General features: G+C 42.3%; 1 protein-coding gene across 2 annotated transcripts in view; it reads left to right on the forward strand.

The window, feature by feature from the left end:
- LOC120725645 (RNA binding protein fox-1 homolog 1-like) overlaps nt 1-21516 on the forward strand; it is a 293134-nt gene that overhangs the window by 235830 nt on the left and 35788 nt on the right. For both annotated transcript variants that reach the window (XM_040018623.1, XM_040018624.1), the window contains one exon: nt 16700-16948. In XM_040018623.1, the coding sequence (XP_039874557.1) occupies nt 16700-16948 (249 nt within the window). The remainder of the gene's footprint in view (nt 1-16699; nt 16949-21516) is intronic.

The following is a 21516-nucleotide window of genomic DNA, read 5'->3' on the forward strand; positions in this document are numbered from 1 at the left end:
GGGGCCTGATTATTTAAGACCTTGTATGTGAGGAGCAGGATTTTGAATTCTGGATTTAACAGGAAGCCAAAACAGGAGAAATCTGCTCTCTCTTTCTAGTCCCTGTCAGGACTCTTGCTGCAGCATTTTGGATTAGCTGAAGGCTTTTCAGGGAGTTTTTAGGACTCCCTGATAATAATGAATTACAGTCGTCCATCCTGGAAGTAATAAATGCATGAACTAGTTTTTCAGCGTCACTCTGAGACAGGATATTTCTAACTTTAGAGATGTTGCACAAATGGAAGAAAGCAGTCTTACATATTTGTTTAATATGTGCGTTGAAGGACATATCCTGGTCAGAAATAACTCCAAGGTTCCTCACAGTGTTACTGGAGGCCAAGGTAATGCCATCCAGAGGAAGAATCTGCTTAGATACCATATTTCTAAGCTTTTCAGGGCCGAGTACAATAACCTCAGTTTTATCTGAATTAAGAAGCAGAAAGTTAGCGGCCATCCAGGTCTTTATGTCTTTAAGACATTCCTGCAGTTTAACTAATTGGTGTGTGTGTTATCTGGCTTCATGGACAGATAGGGCTGGGTGTCATCTGCATAGCAGTGTAAATGTATGCTATGTCTTCTAATGATGCTGCCTAAGGGAAGCATGTATAATGTAAACAGAATTGGTCCTAGCACTGAACCCTGTGGAACTCCATAATTAACCTCAGTGTGTGAAGAGTAGGGATGGGTATCGTTTAGGTTTTAGCCGATACCGGTGCCAAACCGGTACTTTTGAAACGGTGCCGGTGCTTAAACGGTCCTCAAACCGGTGCTTAAAGAATGGAGAACACAAAATTGGTCCAAAACCCTCCCATATTCAGCTGGTTTTTTTTTGTAAAAAGATAACAATGTTAGCCTTTTCTGCAGCTATAGGGCATATATGGTATCACTCTTGGCTGGAAGCAGTGCTTAAACAATGGAAAAAACACAAACTTTGTCCAAAAACCTCTCATGTTTAACTGTTTTCCACTTTTTCTTTGGTCATTTTAGCCTTTTTGGCCAGGGTGAAGGGAGTATCTGCCATCAAACAAGAAGACAGCCGCATGTAGCTATGATGATGTTTGCTAGTTCACCTTACTGCATTAATGTAATAACGTGGTTAGCCTACTCAACGTAAATTACACACGAACAACATTAAGCTACTCACGCAGAGAAGAACGGCTGCTGCTGCATCATCATCCGTCATCATTTCTGCTACACTGGCAGGGCTAGGGGCCAGGACTCTCCTCTTCGGGTTTTTGGGGGATGTTGCTCTGGGTCCGATAACAGGCACCACACCCGCAGTAGATGTGCACGGTGTGAGGTCTCGCAGCAAGCTATCAAATACAGCGCATTTCTCGGCTTTTAAAAAAAACGCTATGTGTCGCCAGGTGTTTCATTGGATTTGAGGTGTTACCTCCTTTGACAGTATCACAGTATCAGCTTAAAGCACTTGTTGCAGGCTGCTGAGTTTGCATATTTTGCTGTGAAATACAGCCATACTTTTGACCGCTTCGCCTTGGGCATTTTTAATCTGTAGCTCTGCTCTAAAATAACGTACGTACCTGGACCCGCCTACTATCCTCGGAAACGTAAAATGATTGGCTAGAATCTAAAGTGTATCACAGCTCAGGAAAAAAAAAGCACCGAAATAAAGCACCGAAATGTGCGCTGCTTTTTGGTCTGGTTACTACCGTTTATGTCAGAACCGGTGCCATCATGGCACCGGACACCGGTACCCATCCCTAGTCAAGAGGACTCTCCATTTACATGCACAAATTGGAGCCTATTAGATAGATATGATACAAACCACTGCAGCACAGTACCTGTAATACCTACAGCATGTTCTAATCGCTCTAATAGGATATTATGGTCAACAGTATCGAACGCTGCACTAAGGCCTAGCAGGACAAGCACAGAGATGAGTCCACTGTCAGAGGCCATAAGAAGATCATTTGTAACCTTCACTAAAGCTGTTTCTGTGCTGTGATGAGCTCTGAAACCTGACTGAAACTCTTCAAATAAACCATTCCTCTGCAGATGATCTGTTAGCTGTTTGACAACTACTCTTTCAAGGATGTTTGATATGAAAGGAAGGTTGGAGATTGGCCTATAATTAGCTAAGACTGCTGGGTCTAGAGATGGCTTTTTGAGTAAAGTTTAACTACAGCCAGCTTGAAGGCCTGTGGTACATAGCTGATTATTAGAGATAGGTTGATCAATATCCTTTGCAATAATCCTTTCTGTCATCGTTGTATTTTTTACTCAGTTATATATAGTATTTGTATTTGTATTCTATTTTTATCTTATTGTATATTTATTTTATTTTATTCTACTGTATATAGTATTTTATTCTATTCTGTACAGTTGTGTACTGTATTTATTCTTATTGTATTCTAATTTTTGCCTCATAACTTTTGCACTGTCCACTTCCTGCTGTGACAAAACAAATTTCCCACGTGTGGGACTAATAAAGGTTATCTTATCTTATCTTATCATATTTAAGATCGAAGAATTAATTAATGGCAAGAATTCTTTGAGCAGTTTTGTAGGAATGGGGTCTAAAAGACACGTTGATGGTTTGGAGGAAGTAATTATTGAAGTTAACTCAGAAAGATCAATTGGAGAAAAAGAGTCTAACTTAACATCAATGGTACTAAGAGTAGCTGTAGATAATATTACATCTGTGGGATGATTATTGGTCATTTTTTCTCTAATGATAAAAATTTTATTTGTGAAGAAGTTCATGAAGTCATTACTAGTTAACGTTAAAGGGATGGTTGGCTCAAAAGAGCTCTGACTGTTTGTCAGCCTGGCTACAGAGCTGATGAGAAACCTGGGGTTGTTCTTATTTTCTTCAATCAGTGATGGATAGTAAGATGTTCTGGCTTTGCGGAGGGCTTTCTTATAAAGCAGCAAACTATTTCTCCAGGCTAAATGATGATCCTCTAAATTTGTGACACGCCATTTCCTCTCCAGATTACGAGTCATCTGCTTTAGGGTATGTGTTTGAGAATTATACCACGGAGTCAGGTAGTTCTGATTAGAGGCCTTAGTTTTCACAGGAGCTACAGTATCCAGAGCCGTACGTAGTGAGGAGGTGAAATTATTAACAAGATAATCGACTTCTGTTGGGGTAGCGTTCAGATAGCTGCTCTGCTCTGTGTTGGTACAGGGCATTGAAGATGATAACAGTGGGTGGATTATATTCTTAAACTCAGTTACAGCGCTTTCAGAAAGACATCTACTTTGATAAAGTCTACTCTCCACCGCTGTGTAATCAATTACTGTAAATGTAAATGTTATCAGGAAATGATCAGACAGGAGAGGGTTTTCAGGAAACACTGTTAAATGTTCAGTTTCTATGCCATATGTTAAAAAAAGATCTAGAGTGTGATTAAAGTGGTGGGTGGGTTCTTTTACATTTTGAGAGAAGCCAATTGAGTCTAATAACAGATTAAATGCCATGTTGAGGCTGTCAACATGGCATTAATATTAACATTAGCCCGCGACTTTGTTCCAGTTTTGAATTTTGGCCCACTGTGTATTTGAGTTTGACACCCCTGCTGTAGTGCATAAAATCAGATTTGGAGTTTAGGTGGATTCTTCAAACAAATCAATAATAAATATTTTAATAAAAGTAAATAATTTTGTAATTCTTTATGCCGCAGTCGACGCAGCTATTACCAAAATCAAAGACAACAATCATGATACAGTGTTGATGCAGGGACAGTAAATGAAACACAAACACACACACACACACTCTGAGCCGTTTCTAAACTGTTATTTTAACATTAATGTTTGTAAACCCTTCATGCATTTAAAATCATGTTTATTTAAATTTGCTGTAAAATGTAACCAGACGGTGAGAGAGGGAGAAATATGTGAACGATGCAGAGACAGATGAATGGATGAAGGAAAAGAGCGACGGATGTATGATTGCACTGATAAGAGGAATCATTTACCAGGGCAATTTGTCGACAAGGATCTGGGGATGTGTCAGTGCGTCAGCGCCTCGGTCGCTTTGATGGATGATGGAAGTTCACTGACTCAAGCAGCCTTTCTCTCTCACTCTGCCTCACCCTATGCTTCTCCCTCAGACTACGTCCCTACTCCTCCATTATTACAGCAGCACAGCAAAGTCTGTGTGTGTGTGTGTGGGGAGGGGGGTGTGTGTGTGTGTGCATCACTTGTGTTGTGAGCTACTGTCAAATAGGCCCCACCTCTAACTTACATATAGTGCTGTGAAAAAGGATTTGCTTTATTGCATTATTTATCACAATTGTTTGATTGCAGCCTGCATGTGTGGCACAACCAGGTGTTACCTTAGAGCAGCGGTCTCCAACCTTTTTTGCGCCACGGACCAGTTTATGCCCACCAATATTTTCATGGAACGGCCTTTAAGGTGTCGCGGATAAATACAACAAAGTAAAACTAGTACCAGTACCGAAAAAAGAAGATTTATTCATAACACACGTGAAAAGACCCAGGAAAACCGAGTTAACGATAAAAACAATAACAAAATAACACTGAAAACCGATAAAAACCCTGAAAACCATACATTTCACACCTGAGCCTCAACTCTCGCGGCCCGGTACCAAACGACTCACGGACCGGTACCAGTCCGAGGCCCGGGGGTTGGGGACCGCTGCCTTAGAGTACAATTACTCTTCCACACAGGGCCAGGTAGGTCTCAATGACCTTTACCCTTAATACATGAAGTCTTTATTAAAAACTGTATTTTGTGTGGCACAATTTTTTTTGAAAGAAATCAGGAACAAGGGAAAATACTTTGACACAGTACTGACCTTAAATTAAAGCTGCTGTTACTGGTTTAGGGATCAATGGTAACAGTACGGTTAAGGTTTAGACAAGTAGTCGTTACAGTTGTTTAGGGTTAAAAGTAAAACACATTAAATTCCATCCAGGACCATATAACCAACAATATCCAAGGTCGTTCTTTCATTACTATATAACTGCAGGCTAAAATTTAAAGGTGAAAAGAAGTGTGTGTGCAGATTTAACGTCAACATAAGAAAAGGGAGGAAAAAAATCGCATGTCTCCAAATATAACAAGCAAACTCAAGTCTATTGTAATGGTAAACTGATGCCTTTGCAGCAGTTTTTATCTTCATCTGTGTATGAAAAGAATCAAAGGAAACTCTGAAACCAAACGCAGGCGCCTTCCAGTATGATGCCTGTGTCTGGTTTTGCCGCTGCCACCTGCAGTTTGTCCTGCAGTGTCACAGTGCTGTTTTCACTCTGTGTAAATAACGTTTTGACTGCCTTAGTTTATGATCACCTGACACTCTTATCTGTCCGATTTTGATGGGTCAAGATACTGCATCCTCCTGTGTCAGCGTTTTCTACCCTGCATTGCTGGTGCTCCTCGTCTGGCGTCCTCAGCTGTGTCCTCCTGGGTGTGCACAGACCAGGGAGCAGAAGAAGGAGAAGAGCAGGTGTCAGGTGAAGCTCAGCTTGTTGTGGAAGTGGGGTCTCGCTGGTAAGCCATGCTGAGTGTTTCTGATTTCCTGTGCTCAGACAGCTTCCATGGAGGGGACGTTTTCTGCCAAACCCCTTCTTGGACATGCGAGGCCTGATTCTCTGAGACCGTGCTACCTCACGAGGGTCCATCCAGTTTCCCAGTGTTTGGCCCTCCACCAGGATTTAGGTCCTGAAGCTGGAGGATCTTCCCCCTCGCTTAGCATGGTGGTGTTTTATCTAAGGCTAATAAATTATTATTGCTGAACGATTTTATACTTTCCAAAGATTAATTTGTTTATTTCTTACTGAAATCTGAGCTGTGAGGCAGACTATTCATCCCTCATTGAACTTTGCCCGGATAGTTATTCCCTCATCACATGTGTGGTCATGGAGGAGGCCTCGCTGTGGTGTTTCGGGGCAGGTCTCCTTTTTTTACCTTTGAACAGTGAACTACAATTCACTAGTCAACACAAGGGTTTCCAGAAGGATTTAGCAGAGTGGAGCAGTTGGTGTTTGTCTCCTCCTTTGTTTAATGTCTAAATAGATTTTTCTTATCAAAGCTATTTTTTGATTGTGTAACAGGATGTATGATTGGTGATACCATAGTGAACCATCTGATGTATGCAGATGATTTAGTGATCTTCTCTCCATACAGTGCCGGCCTTAAACAGTTACTGAGGGTCCGCTCTCGATATGTTTTAGAGTTTGAAGAGTAATATTTTGATTGCCAGAAGTAGGGAAGACTTGTGTCTGTGTGGTACGGTCCTTAAAGTTATGAAATCTTAGGACATTATATATCTGATGATCTGTCTAATGATATGGACTCTTATAGACAATGCCACTTACTGTATGCACAGAGTAACATGCTGAGTTGTAAATGTGGTATGAGCCTCCACATGCAGACTGGGCTACACTGAATATCTGTGCAGAAGGCAGCATGTGGAGACTCGAGCCTTCATGTATATTTGTGATATTTTGGATTTTATTTCATTTGTTTTTCCCCTTCGTCTCTTACTTTATTAAAGACATCTTTAATGCATCTTTAATAAAGTGAACTAACTAAATGGTAAATTGACTGGTATAGCACTTTTCTATCCAGAGCAATCAAAGCACTTTACACAACTTGCATTATTCACCCATTACATGATTTTCAATCATATATCTCTTTTAACCCCCAATATGCTTCTCAGCTTCCTGAATAGGTGACTGGACTCATTAAAATTTGGATCGCTGACAGCTTTCTCTGAATGAAGATTAAACAGAAGTACGTCTGTGTGCCTCGGACCGATTTGTGCAGTGAGAGCTCCCCTCAGGTTGTTTGTTGAGTCGTCTGTCAGGAATGTCAGGGTAACTCTCGACTCTGCGTTCACTATGGATCAAATCTCTGGTTCACTGTTGTTTTATCATCTAAGTTAACTACCATTGTGTCATGCTCTGAACTGAGCTTCAAGATGGCGCCGGTGAGGTCGGCTGCCGTCACGACTGCTCCGACCACCTTTTCTTTGTCTTTGTTTTTTAAGTTAGTTTTCAGTGTTTTTAAATTGGCAAAATCATCACCATTGGGTACATTAGGTATGACAGTGACACTCTTGTTTCTATTGGTATACAATGTACTCACAATTCGAAGTTTTTAACTCCGGATCCGAGCTGGCCGAGTGAGATCTTAAGGGAGAACAAAGGGAAGCGGCGGCCTAGAGGGAAGCGAGCCGGCGTCAGGAACAGGCTGAGAGCTCGTGCACACTGCACACCTCTGCCTAGCATCCTGCTCGCCAACGTCCAGTCACTGGAGAACAAGCTTGATGACCTCAGGGCCAGGATAAAGTTCCAGAGAAATATTTGGGACTGCAATCTTCTCTGCTTCACCGAGACATGGCTGAACCCAGCGGTGCCGGACCACGCCATCCAGCCGGCCGAGTTCTTCTCGGTTCACCGCATGGACAGGACACGGGACTCGGGGAAGTCAAGGGGAGGCGGCATGTGTTTAATGGTGAACAACAATTGGTGCAACAGTGCGAACGTTGTTCCTCTCACACGCTCCTGCACACCAAATCTGGAACTACTGTCCATCATGTGTCGTCCTTTTTATCTACCTCGAGAATTTACAGTGGGGCAAAAAAGTATTTAGTCAGCCACCGATTGTGCAAGTTCCCCCACTTAAAATGATGACAGAGGTCAGTAATTTGCACCAGAGGTACACTTCAACTGTGAGAGACAGAATGTGAAAAAAAAATCCATGAATTCACATCGTAGGATTTGTAAAGAATTTATTTGTAAATTAGGGTGGAAAATAAGTATTTGGTCACCTCAAACAAGGAAAATCTCTGGCTCTCACAGACCTGTAACGTCTTCTGTAAGAAGATTTTCTGTCCCCCACTCGGTACCTGTATGAATGGCACCTGTTTGAACTCATCATCTGTATAAAAGACACCTGTCCACAGCCTCAAACAGTCAGACTCCAAACTCCGCCATGGCCAAGACCAAAGAGCTTTCGAAGGACACCAGGAAAAGTATTGTAGACCTGCACCAGACTGGGAAGAGTGAATCTACAATAGGCAAGCAGCTTGGTGTGAAAAAATCAACTGTGGGAGCAATCATCAGAAAATGGAAGACATACAAGACCACTGATAATCTCCCTCGATCTGGGGCTCCACGCAAGATCTCATCCCGTGGGGTCAAAATGATCATGAGAACGGTGAGCAAAGATCCCAGAACCACACGGGGGGACCTGGTGAATGACCTGCAGAGAGCTGGGACCAAAGTAACAAAGGTCACCATCAGTAACACACTACAACGGCAGTGAATCAAATCCCGCAGTGCCAGACGTGTTCCGCTGCTGAAGCCAGTGCATGTCCAGGCCCGTCTGAAGTTTGCCAGAGAGCACATGGATGATACAGCAGAGGATTGGGAGAATGTCATGTGGTCAGATGAAACCAAAGTAGAACTTTTTGGTATAAACTCAACTCGTCGTGTTTGGAGGAAGAAGAATACTGAGTTGCATCCCAAGAACACCATACCTACTGTGAAGCATGGGGGTGGAAACATCATGCTATGGGGCTGTTTTTCTGCCAAGGGGACAGGACGACTGATCCGTGTTAAGGACAGAATGAATGGGGCCATGTATCGTGAGATTTGGAACCAAAACCTCCTTCCATCAGTGAGAACTTTGAAGATGAAACGAGGCTGGGTCTTCCAACATGACAATGATCCAAAACACACCGCCCGGGCAACAAAGGAGTGGCTCCGTAAGAAGCATTTGAAAGTCCTGGAGTGGCCTAGCCAGTCTCCAGACCTCAACCCCATAGAAAATCTGTGGCGGGAGTTGAAAGTCCGTGTTGCTCGGCGACAGCCCCAAAACATCACTGCTCTCGAGAAGATCTGCATGGAGGAATGGGCCAAAATACCAGCTACTGTGTGTGCAAACCTGGTAAAGACCTATAGTAAACGTTTGACCTCTGTTATTGCCAACAAAGGTTATGTTACAAAGTATTGAGTTGTATTTTTGTTATTGACCAAATACTTATTTTCCACCCTGATATACGAATAAATTCTTTACAAATCCTACCATGTGGATTCATGGATTTTTTTTTCACATTCTGTCTCTCACAGTTGAAGTGTACCTCTGGTGCAAATTACTGACCTCTGTCATCATTTTAAGTGGGGGAACTTGCACAATCGGTGGCTGACTAAATACTTTTTTGCCCCACTGTACATCGGTCATTATAAGTGCCGTTTATATTCCACCACAAGCGGACACGGTCACCGCCTTATGCGAGCTGCATGAGGCACTCACACAGCACCAGACACAACACCGGGACGCTGCGCTTATTGTGACGGGGGACTTTAATGGTGCCAACCTCAAACGTGCAGCGCCAAACTTTTATCAACACATAACCTGCCCCACCAGAGGTGAAAGGACACTGGACCACTGCTACACTACGGTCAAGGACGGCTACAAGGCACAATCTCGCCCTCCGTTTGGCAAATCCGATCACGCCGCCATCTTCCTCATGCCAAAATACAAACAAAGGCTGAAACAGGAAGTTCCGGTTCAGAGGAAGGTTATGGTGTGGGGCTGTTGTACGGGAATTGAGCTCAGCTCCTAGTTCTGGTGAAAGGAACTCCTAATTCTTCTGCATACCACAACAAGAGACTGTGGAGACTGTGAGCCAAGCCTTCCTAGAAGAGTTGAAGCATTTATAGCTGCAAAGGGTGGTCTAACATCACATTAAACCCTATAGATGGGATGTAACTCAAGTTCCGGTTCAGAGGAAGGTCGCGCGTCGGACGGACCAATCTGTGGCCGCATTACAGGACGCACTCGATGACGCAGACTGGGACATGTTCACAAGCAGCTCCGATGATGACGTCAACGTGTTTACGGAAAGGGTTGTGGGATTCATCGGGAAACTAGCGGATGATACCGTGGAGAAAAAGACTATCAGAACCACACCCAGTTTCACACCTTGGCTCAGGCGATTAGAGGATCATCAGGGGGTCATTTTGTCCCTCTGTGGGGGGAAACTCCCACTAGGTTTAAATCTGGGACTCCCCACCATTTGACGTGTGGAAGGCATGAAAGACGCGAAGCAGCGCTACGGGAGGAAACTAGAGTCACAACTCAGACAGAGTGACTCTAGGAGCCTGTGGCGGGGACTAAGGACAATAACGGACTATAAAGCACCAACAACCGGTATGACGAACGCGGACGTGACTCTGGCAGACGAGCTGAACACCTTCTATGCTTGCTTCGAGGCTGCAGCTAAGGACTTCAACGATGCTAGTGCTAGCGGCGCTAACGGCTGCAGACAGGAAGATACTGCCAACACCGGAAACGTGCTCATCATCTCCGAGCATGACGTGAGGAGAGCCTTCAAGAGAGTGAACACCAGGAAAGCAGCAGGACCAGACGGCATCCCAGGTCGTATCCTAAGAGACTGCGCATACCAGCTAGCTCCTGTGTTCACTGAGATATTCAACATCTCTTTATCTCAGTCGGTCATCCCCACATGCTTTAAAGAGTCCATCATTGTTCCTGTCCCGAAGAAACCCCACCCTGCTTCTCTCAATGACTATCGCCCTGTAGCCCTCACCTCAGTAGTGATGAAGTGCTTTGAACGCCTGGTCAGAGACTTCATCATTTCCTCACTACCAGACACACTAGACCCACTACAGTTCGCTTACCGTCCAAATCGTTCCACAGACGATGCCATCTCTCATCTCCTCCCCACATCACTCACTCACTTGGACACTAGAAGGGAGAATTATGTTAAAATGCTCTTCATAGACTACAGCTCTGCATTTAATACCATAATTCCCTCCACACTCACCACCAAACTGGAGCATCTGGGACTCAGCTCATCTATGTGTCAGTGGATCTCCAACTTCCTAACTGGCAGACCACAGGCAGTAAGGATGGGCGGACATGTCTCAGCCTCCACCACTCTCAGCACTGGAGCCCCCCAGGGGTGTGTTCTGAGCCCCCTGCTGTACTCTTTGTACACATATGACTGTGTGGCCACTACCAGCTCCACCACCATCATCAAGTTTGCTGACGACACCGTCGTGGTGGGCCTGATCTCTGATAACGAGACGGCCTACCTGAAGGAGATTAGGAATCCGGAGAACTGGTGCCAGAGGAACAACCTCCTTCTAAACGTCAGTAAGACAAAGGAGCTGATAGTGGACTTCAGCACTAAGCAGGAGAGGAACTACCAGACCCCTGTCATCAACGAGTGCCCAGTGGAGAGAGTGGACAGCTTCAAATACCTCGGAGTTCACATCACGCAGGACCTGTCATGGTCCTGTCACATCAACACCGTGGTGAAAAAGGCCCGACAGCGTCTCTACCACCTCAGACGCTTGAGAGACTTCCAACTGCCCTCCAAGGTGCTCAGGAACTTTTACTCCTGCACCATAGAGAGCATCCTGACGGGAAACATCTCAACCTGGTTCGGGAACAGCACCATGCAGGACAGACGAGCTCTACAGAGGGTTGTGCGGTCAGCTGAGCGCACCATCCGCTCCGAGCTCCCTGACCTGCACTCAATCTACAGCAGGCGGTGCTGGACCAAGGCCAGGAAGATCGTGAAGGACCTCAGCCATCCCAACAACGGACTGTTCTCTCTGTTGAGGTCAGGAAAGCGATTCCGCTCCCTGAAGACCAACACAGAGAGACTGAGGAGGAGCTTCTTCCCACAGGCGATACGGTCTCTCAATCACACCACCACACAGTACTGACCCACACATATAGTTCTTACACACACACTGGACATTCTGGACTTTGTTTTCACTTCATCACTTAAATCACTTTAAGCATATTTGCACTGCACAAGACATAATGTGGATTGCACAACACTGGTCACTATATTCTTCATTTCCAGTTAATACTTGTACACCTGCTGTTATTGTGTATATATATATTTATTTATATTTCTTCATACATTCATATATAGTTCTATACTGTGTATTGTGTATTTTGTTGTACAGTTATTTTATTTTCAACTTTAATTTATATATTTTATCTTATTCTTTCCCAGTTAAATTTACCCTTCATTCTAATTTGTGTTGTGCAGTTATTTCATTTTTAACTTTAATTTTTACATTTTATTTTATTCCTTCCTAGTTAAATTTACCCTTTTTAATTTTCATATTTATTTCCTATCTTATTCATAGCCTTTTCTTTTTTTTCTTTAGGTCACGAGCAGTTGTCTAAGCATTTCACTGCATATCGTACTGTGTATGACTGTGTACGTGACAAATAAAATTTGAATTTGAATTTGAACATGCTCTGAATCATTATTCATGCACTTTTTTCGTCACATCATGTAATTCATTGTTTACTCGTGTAACCAAAACTGCCGAGAACATCTGTAGGTTGACCACACCGCTGCTGCGAGGCTTCTGACCAAATCAGTGGTCAAAGCTTCAGTGTTGAAGAAAATACACTACTGTTCAAAGGTTTTAGAACACCCCAGTTTTTCCAGTTATTTATCGCAATTCAAGTCGTTCAAGTCTGATGAACAGCTTGAAATGGTACAAAGGTAAGTGGTGAACTGCCAGAGGTTAAAAAAGAAGTAAGTTTGCCCAAAACTGAAACATAATGTACATTTCAACATGGCATTTAATCTGTTATTAGACTCAATTGGTTTCTCTCAAAATGTAAAAGAACTCACCCACCACTTTAATCACACTCTAGATCTTGTTTTAACATATGGCATAGAAACTGAACATTTAACAGTGTTTCCTGAAAACCCTCTCCTGTCTGATTATTTCCTGATAACATTTACATTTACAATAATTGATTACACAGCGGTGGAGAGTAGACTTTATCACAGTAGATGTCTTTCTGAAAGCGCCGTAACTAAGTTTAAGAATATAATCCACCCACTGTTATCATCTTCAATGCCCTGTACCAACATAGAGCAGAGCAGCTATCTGAACGCTACCCCAACAGAAGTCGATTATCTTGTTAATAATTTCACCTCCTCACTACGTACGACTCTGGATACTGTAGCTCCTGTGAAAACTAAGGTTTCTAATCAGAAGTACCTGACTCCGTGGTATAATTCTCAAACACGTACCCTAAAGCAGATGACTCGTAATCTGGAGAGGAAATGGCGTGTCACAAATTTAGAGGATCATCATTTAGCCTGGAGAAATAGTTTGCTGCTTTATAAGAAAGCCCTCCGCAAAGCCAGAACATCTTACTATCCATCACTGATTGAAGAAAATAAGAACAACCCCAGGTTTCTCATCAGCTCTGTAGCCAGGCTGACAAACAGTCAGAGCTCTTTTGAGCCAACCATCCCTTTAACGTTAACTAGTAATGACTTCATGAACTTCTTCACAAATAAAATTTTTATCATTAGAGAAAAAATGACCAATAATCATCCCACAGATGTAATATTATCTACAGCTACTCTTAGTACCATTGATGTTAAGTTAGACTCTTTTTCTCCAATTGATCTTTCTGAGTTAACTTCAATAATTACTTCCTCCAAACCATCAACGTGTCTTTTAGACCCCATTCCTACAAAACTGCTCAAAGAATTCTTGCCATTAATTAATTCTTCGATCTTAAATATGATAAGATAAGATAAGATAAGATAACCTTTATTAGTCCCACACGTGGGAAATTTGTTTTGTCACAGCAGGAAGTGGACAGTGCAAAAGTTATGAGGCAAAAATTAGAATACAATAAGAATAAATACAGTACACAACTGTACAGAATAGAATAAAATACTATATACAGTAGAATAAAATAAAATAAATATACAATAAGATAAAAATAGAATACAAATACAAATACTATATATAACTGAGTAAAAAATACAACGATGACAGAAAGGATTATTGCAAAGGATATTGATCAACCTATCTCTAATAATCAGCTATGTACCACAGGCCTTCAAGCTGGCTGTAGTTAAACTTTACTCAAAAAGCCATCTCTAGACCCAGCAGTCTTAGCTAATTATAGGCCAATCTCCAACCTTCCTTTCATATCAAACATCCTTGAAAGAGTAGTTGTCAAACAGCTAACAGATCATCTGCAGAGGAATGGTTTATTTGAAGAGTTTCAGTCAGGTTCCAGAGCTCATCACAGCACAGAAACAGCTTTAGTGAAGGTTACAAATGATCTTCTTATGGCCTCTGACAGTGGACTCATCTCTGTGCTTGTCCTGCTAGACCTTAGTGCAGCATTCGATACTGTCGACCATAATATCCTATTAGAGCGATTAGAACATGCTGTAGGTATTACAGGTACTGCACTGCAGTGGTTTGTATCATATCTATCTAATAGATTCCAGTTTGTTCATGTAAATGGAGAGTCCTCTTCACATACTGAGGTTAATTATGGAGTTCCACAGGGTTCAGTGCTAGGACCAATTCTGTTTACATTATACATGCTTCCCTTAGGCAGTATCATTAGAAGACATAGCATACATTTTCACTGCTATGCAGATGACACCCAGCTCTATCTGTCCATGAAGCCAGATAACACACACCAATGAGTTAAACTGCAGGAATGTCTTAAAGACATAAAGACCTGGATGGCCGCTAACTTTCTGCTTCTTAATTCAGATAAAACTGAGGTTATTGTACTCGGCCCTGAAAAGCCTAGAAATATGGTATCTAACCAGATTCTTACTCTGGATGGCATTACCTTGGCTTCCAGTAACACTGTGAGGAACCTTGGAGTCATTTTTGACCAGGACATGTCCTTCAATGCACATATTAAACAAATATGTAAGACTGCTTTCTTCCATTTGCGCAACATCTCTAAAATTAGAAATATCCTGTCTCAGAGTGATGCTGAAAAACTAGTTCATGCATTTATTACTTCCAGGCTGGACGACTGTAATTCATTATTATCAGGATGTCCAAAAAACTCACTGAAAAGCCTTCAGCTAATCCAAAATGCTGCAGCAAGAGTCCTGACAGGGACTAGAAAGAGAGAGCATATTTCTCCTGTTTTGGCTTCCCTTCATTGGCTTCCTGTTAAATCCAGAATTGAATTCAAAATCCTGCTCCTCACATACAAGGTCTTAAATAATCAGGCCCCATCTTATCTCAATGACCTTGTAGTACCATATCACCCTATTAAAGCACTTCGCTCTCGCTCTGCAGGCCTACTTGTTGTTCCTAGAGTATTTAAAAGTAGAATGGGAGGGAGAGCCTTCAGTTTTCAGGCCCCTCTTCTGTGGAACCAGCTTCCAGTTTGGATTCGGGAGACAGACACTATCTCTACTTTTAAGATTAGGCTTAAAACTTTCCTTTTTGCTAAAGCATATAGTTAGGGCTGGACCAGGTGACCCTGAATCCTCCCTTAGTTATGCTGCAATAGACATAGACTGCCGGGGGATTCCCATGATGCATTGAGTTTTTCCTTTCCAGTCACCTTTCTCACTCACTATGTATTAATATACCTCTCTGCATTGAATCATATCTGTTATTAACCTCTGTCTCTCTTCCACAGCATGTCTTTTATCTTGTCTTCCTTCTCTCACCCCAACCGGTCGCAGCAGATGGCCGCCCCTCCCTGAGCCTGGTTCTGCCGGAGGTTTCTTCCTGTTAAAAGGGAGTTTTTCCTTCCCACTGTTGCCAAAGTGCTTGCTCATAGGGGGTCATATGATTGTTGGGGTTTTTTCTCTGTATCTATGAAGCGCCTTGAGGCGACTTATGTTGTGATTTGGCGCTATATAAATAAAATTGAATTGAATTGAATTGAATTGAAATTTCAGAATTACACAAAAAGGCCTTTTTCAGGGACAACATGGGTTAACAATTTGATCTGTTCTGCAGCAATGGAGGTTGCTCAAGCCTTGAAAGCTGGTGCTACTACAGGTGTTCCAACTTTTCTGGATTAATTACAGCCCCCTCTGTCTGCAAAAAGCAGTGTTGAACACACTGTGGTACCAGACCCTCGTCAGCATCAGCTGAACAGTATCGTACTGCAGAAAGTAGTGTTGTTGCAGAAATGGTGAGAAAAAGGCAATTACCAATGGAAGAGAGACAGACCATCATAACACTTATAAATGTGGGTCTGTCCTACAGAGAGACTGCAAAGAAAGTCAAGGTGTCAGTGAGTCCAGTTTCCTTCTGCACTCAGAAACAAACTGTGACAGGAAGAGGTCTGCAAGCCTGAAACTGAATCAGAGGACAAGTTTCTGAGAGTTAACAGCTTGTGTGATGGCGGCTCACAGGACAACAGCTTCAAGCAGCTCAGTCGTGGTCGTAGTAAGAAAGTCTCAGTTTCAGCTGTGAAGAGAAGACTTCAAGCTGCAGGTTTGATAGGATGAGCTGCAGCAAGAAAGCCAGATGTCAGAATAAGACGAAGAGGCTTGGCCCTAGTCATGGCACAATTTTGTACATACCAGACCAACTGACATGGATTACCTGAGTTTAACAATTTGATTGGACAGTTTAACATCATTCACACATTGTCACAACACTAATAAACTGAAAATAAACTGGCATTTCTATAGTGCTTTTCTAATCTTAGGCAAAGTGCTTTAGATAACCTGTACATTCATCGAGCACATCGTCCTCTGGACTTGAGGACACTTCAAGGCTCCTGTACAAATATTTTGACCATTGTTGACACTTTGGATACCTTTCAATGACGCCACCATGACTCAAAAATTAGTATGTTAAAAAACATCCACTCTTAATAATGTCTTTTCTGCCCTTATCCACACAGGGTAACCAAGAGGCCCCGGCTCCCCCTGAAGCTATGGCTCAACCTTTCCCACAAGCCCAGTATCCACCTCCTTCACAGAACGGGATTCCTGCTGAGTATGCTACACCCCACACCCACCCACCGGCTGACTACACGGGAACAAGCACAGTGGGCGAGCATACCCTAACACTATACACGGCGACACACACACAGAGTGAGCAGCCAGGAAACGACAGCAGCACTCCAGCTCTTACTACTAACACAGTATCGGTGAGTCTGTATTCACACATTCCTGTGCATTAGTTATCTTTTCTATCACAATGAGCTTCAGCTCAGTCCCGAGGCATAACATGTCGACGTTTTGTCACGTCCCGCGGCGTTCCTAAGGAACGCGAAAGGAGACCTTCGGCGTTCTTATGGTACGCGGCGGGTTATGGCTGGAATCCAGTGCAATGACGCTCCCGCGGTAATAGACGTTCCAGCCCTGTATTCCAGCCCTAACCATAACCTTATTCCTGAATGTGGCGTGAATAAGGCACGGCGGGACCACGGAGCAACGTTCAGAGCCATCTTTATTTAATTCACGTCACACCACAACCACACCAACCCCTGAGTCCCCATGTTTTAACACGGCGGGCTTGATTGCGGATGCCGTGCAGGTGCATCCGCACAGCACCGCAGACCACGCCCCACCACACTGATCTTAACCAGGACTATAATGATGTTAAATAGCGTGTTTCTAAGCGATTTGAAGAAAAAGAGCGAACATGTGTAGATGGAGTCCAGACGGTTCTCATATTTCCTCTTTTTTCCGAGGTCGTCATTTAGGAACGTGGTGGGTAGCCGAAAACGTAATATGTTGACGATTTGTCACCTAGCGTAAAATGTTACGCTTTGGGAGTGAGAACGTGTTTTGCAGCTCAGTCAGTCAGTCCCGTATGGGATTACAACGATGCCACCTTATCCCATAGTCCAGCTAATTTTGCGATTCACATTCGTATATACGCAGCTAATCAACATGGTTGACAGGCTATGACAGCATCCTTATGTGCCGACACCAGTGTTTTAGCAAAGCAGCTGATGTGGAGTGAAGCCACGTTAATGACAACGTGTACAACCATTGGAGATGTGAGCAGGACAGACGGAACAACTGACGGGAAAAAGTGTGGACTTTATACAAGTTTTTAAATCGTGTTGATAGGCCGCGTACAACCAGAGTTATGATAAAAATATATGCAATGTTTGGTTTTCTTCCTGAATACTGTCGTTGTTTATATTTACTGCGGGAAGAAACGGTAAAAACGGCGTTTTATAAGAAAAAAAGGCTCTCCACCTGTGAGCAAAAACAAACTCGGCGGTGTTTTGAGAGATTTGCGACGTTTAGTGCAAATCTTGTGTAGTTAGTGTGTAGTGTAGTCAATATTTTTGTTGTGTGTGTCAGAACAATGAGGCGACTGCTGAATGTTACAGGTGTTACAGCAGTGATACATCTGCTGCTGTCAGGCCTGCAGGTATCAGGCTGTTGTTCTCCTTCATCTCATAGTGGACAGAAATTATTTTTTGGAGCGGCACAAATAATTTGTGTGGCATCAGATTTGATGCAGAACAGCTGATTGTTCTGTAAATAGTTAAAAAAAAAACGCTGCTGGCTGCATTTTAAACAAATAGCTGCAAAAAACTTTGTTTGCATAACTCAGTAACTTTTTTGAAGAAGTAACTATATAATTAATTGCCCAACATTGGTCATTATATACTATATTTTGCAGACAGAGTTACAGACTCTCTCCCAGACCACAGACTCATAATACAAGTCAGAGCTTTATAAAAAAAAAGAAAAAATAAAGTTGTGTTTTCAAAATTGGAGTTCAAGTTATTTTTACCTCCAACAGTGTTAACATACTACACAGGTCAATGACTAGATTTTTTTTTCATTGCAAGTGGGCTAAAGCAGTTAATTAAAAGCAGTCTAACATAAATGCTGTAATTTGATTATTTTAATAAACCGTAACTTGGATGGATTAGATCAGTGGTTCTTAACCTGGGTTCGATCGAACCCTAGGGGTTCGGTGAGTTGGTCTCAGGGGTTCGGCAGAGCCTCCACTGTGACATGCACAGCTCATTTTGTGCACCAGTAAAAAACATATCTATGTCTTGAATTTGAAAAAAATCATGTTTTATTTTTCACTAAAGAGGGGTTCAGTGAATGCACATATGAAACTGGTGGGGTTCGGTACCTCCAACAAGGTTAAGAACCACTGGATTCGATGCTGGCGTGACCACAGTGCACACGTCTGATGTTGCTCACAGTGGTCCAAGGGACGCTCAGGGAGTTTGTGTGTTTGCTCAGACACGTGAAAAATTAGAGGGAACATTGGTGATGAACTCTAGGCAGAGTGATCGTTTGTATATAAAAGTGAATGACAGTCTCATCTCCTGAACAGGGAATAAAGAATTTCATTATTTAAGAAACAATGCTTTTGTCCATGGAGTCAACCTGAAGGCAAAGCCAGCTAGCCAATGATGTAACCATTAACAGTCAACACAACCAAGTGAAGCTGATAACCAAGATACATGAGAATGGTCTTAAGGTTTAGACATCTGTAGTAAGCTGTCTGGTATACACCCCATGGTTCAATGGCTTGTAACTGTAATAAATGTTTAGATGGCACATTGTTGTGGAGGTATTTGGTCCTTAATATCACTGAATTCAAACAGGAAGATTTCTGGACTTGGCCAATGCAACCCTTTGTTTCTTTTCTTTATCATTGTGAAGAGTTGCTGCTGTTCTTTAGATCATTGTCTTGTTGCATGATCAAATTTGGAAAAAGTTTTAGCTGTCAGCTTCACATTTGGCTCTAGAATACTTTGGTATACAGTTGAATTCATGGCCAGGATTATACCCCCCAAGGCTCTGATACTGTAATTGGTTGGAACAACCTGTTAGAATCATTAAAAATATGAATCTTTATTAATGAAAAATATAAAGTATCGATTTCCACAACCGGGTCTTTAGATGCAAGTTGGATATTTATTTAAGCAGAGCCAAAGCATGTGCTAAAGAAGATATTAAAAACGTCTTGACACTGCACTTTTCTCTCCACTACATAATACGGATTGGCATAGCTAGACAAACACATATCTTTTTAGATGATAAATCCCAGAGTGCTTATATACTTATTTATGCTAGGTGTATTTCCCTAAATGTATCACAACTTATCTCAGAGCAGTGAAAGCAAAGCCAGTGGCAGCTTATCTAGCATACTAGTTTCCCATCACAGACCAAACACTCACATTGATGCAAACAGCCAGAAAAGGCTGCTGAGAGCTTTTGTTAGTGGAACAAACATCCACATGAAATGTGCTCTATCCTACAAATTCTGGTGGAATAAAGAGGAAAGTCGAGCACACTGCTAGAGGCACCAGCCAACTGAGACCACAAGATGGTAGTAATTCAAGAATATGGTCAACGAGCAGCAAGAGAAGCTATTGGACAATATGTCGTTTGAGATGGAATGAGAGAGATGACTGTCACTTTGGATTTAACTGATATCTGTTTTTTCACTGAACTAGCACTGCTTGCCATTAAACCCTGCTGTGAAAAAAAGTCAACATAAAACGTAAAGATGACTTCAATTTTGCTGTTTTCACAACATATATAAATATATGTAATGTAAAAGTAAATGCATGCAAAAACAATAGCTAGTCACACATAAACACACACACAGATAAACTGGTGTCTCTATAAGCAATGTGCTGCATTTCAGCACAGACCTCCAAACATACACACATTCATGCAGTACTAAGGAAGTCCACACTATAGTTATGCACCACCACTTCCCACTGGTTACAGAAGCAAGCTATCAGGCCACTAAGCCTGGAGCATGGTGAGAAATGGTGTTAATATAAGGACAGTGCTGGCAGGATTGGGAAGAAATACACTCAAGGTTAGACATAGAAATACCAACCTTATACCAAAACTTTGCTACCTTTATTGTCAAAGATGTATTACAATGACTTACATTTTTGAAAAATGTAATGAAATGTTTTTGTTAAACCCGTTAAACAAAAGGTGGAAGTCTGCTCTCTATTGATTGTTTTACTTTTGCGAAAGAACGTTGGACGAGGTGTTTCGGTATACAAAGCCCAGGTATTGGTGTGTGTTTGGATGAATGAGGCTTGTAGTTAAAAGCACTTTGACTGCTCAGAGTAGAAAAACCATATATAAATGTTAACTGAAACATAACAGATAATGTACACACTTGATATTTTTGAATTGGCATATTCCAGGTGACAAGGTTCTGAAAGACTCAGGCATCCTCTCATTCTCCAAGATTGTGTTAAACAATCTGGTCAAAAAGTCCACTGCCTCTCTCCTAGACATCTCCATAACTCCACAGGTATGTCATCTGGACCGACTACCTTTCCACACTTCCTGATTCACTCCATTCATTCTCCTCTCCATCTCGTTTTCCTCATTCATCAGCTCCTCAAAGGATGTGTTCTGTCTCCTCAACTCACTCTTGTCATTTTTTCCACTATCTAGTGTCTTTAGTAGGGATGGGTATCGTGCCAAACCGGTACTTTTGAAACTGTGCCGGTGCTTAAACGGTGCTCAAACCGGTGCTTAAAGAATGGAGAACACAAAATTGGTCCAAAAAACCTCTCATGTTCAGCTGTTTTTTTGTAAAAAGATATCAATGTTAGCCTTTTCTGCAGCTATAGGGCATATATGGCATCACTCTTGGCTGGAAGCAGTGCTTAATCAATGGAAAAAACACAAACTTTGTCCAAACACCTCTCATATTTAGCTGTTTTCCTCTTTTTCTTTGGTCATTTTA

This window comes from Simochromis diagramma, unplaced genomic scaffold, assembly GCF_900408965.1.
Source record: "Simochromis diagramma unplaced genomic scaffold, fSimDia1.1 OVJJ01000699.1, whole genome shotgun sequence".
Taxonomy (NCBI): domain Eukaryota; kingdom Metazoa; phylum Chordata; class Actinopteri; order Cichliformes; family Cichlidae; genus Simochromis; species Simochromis diagramma.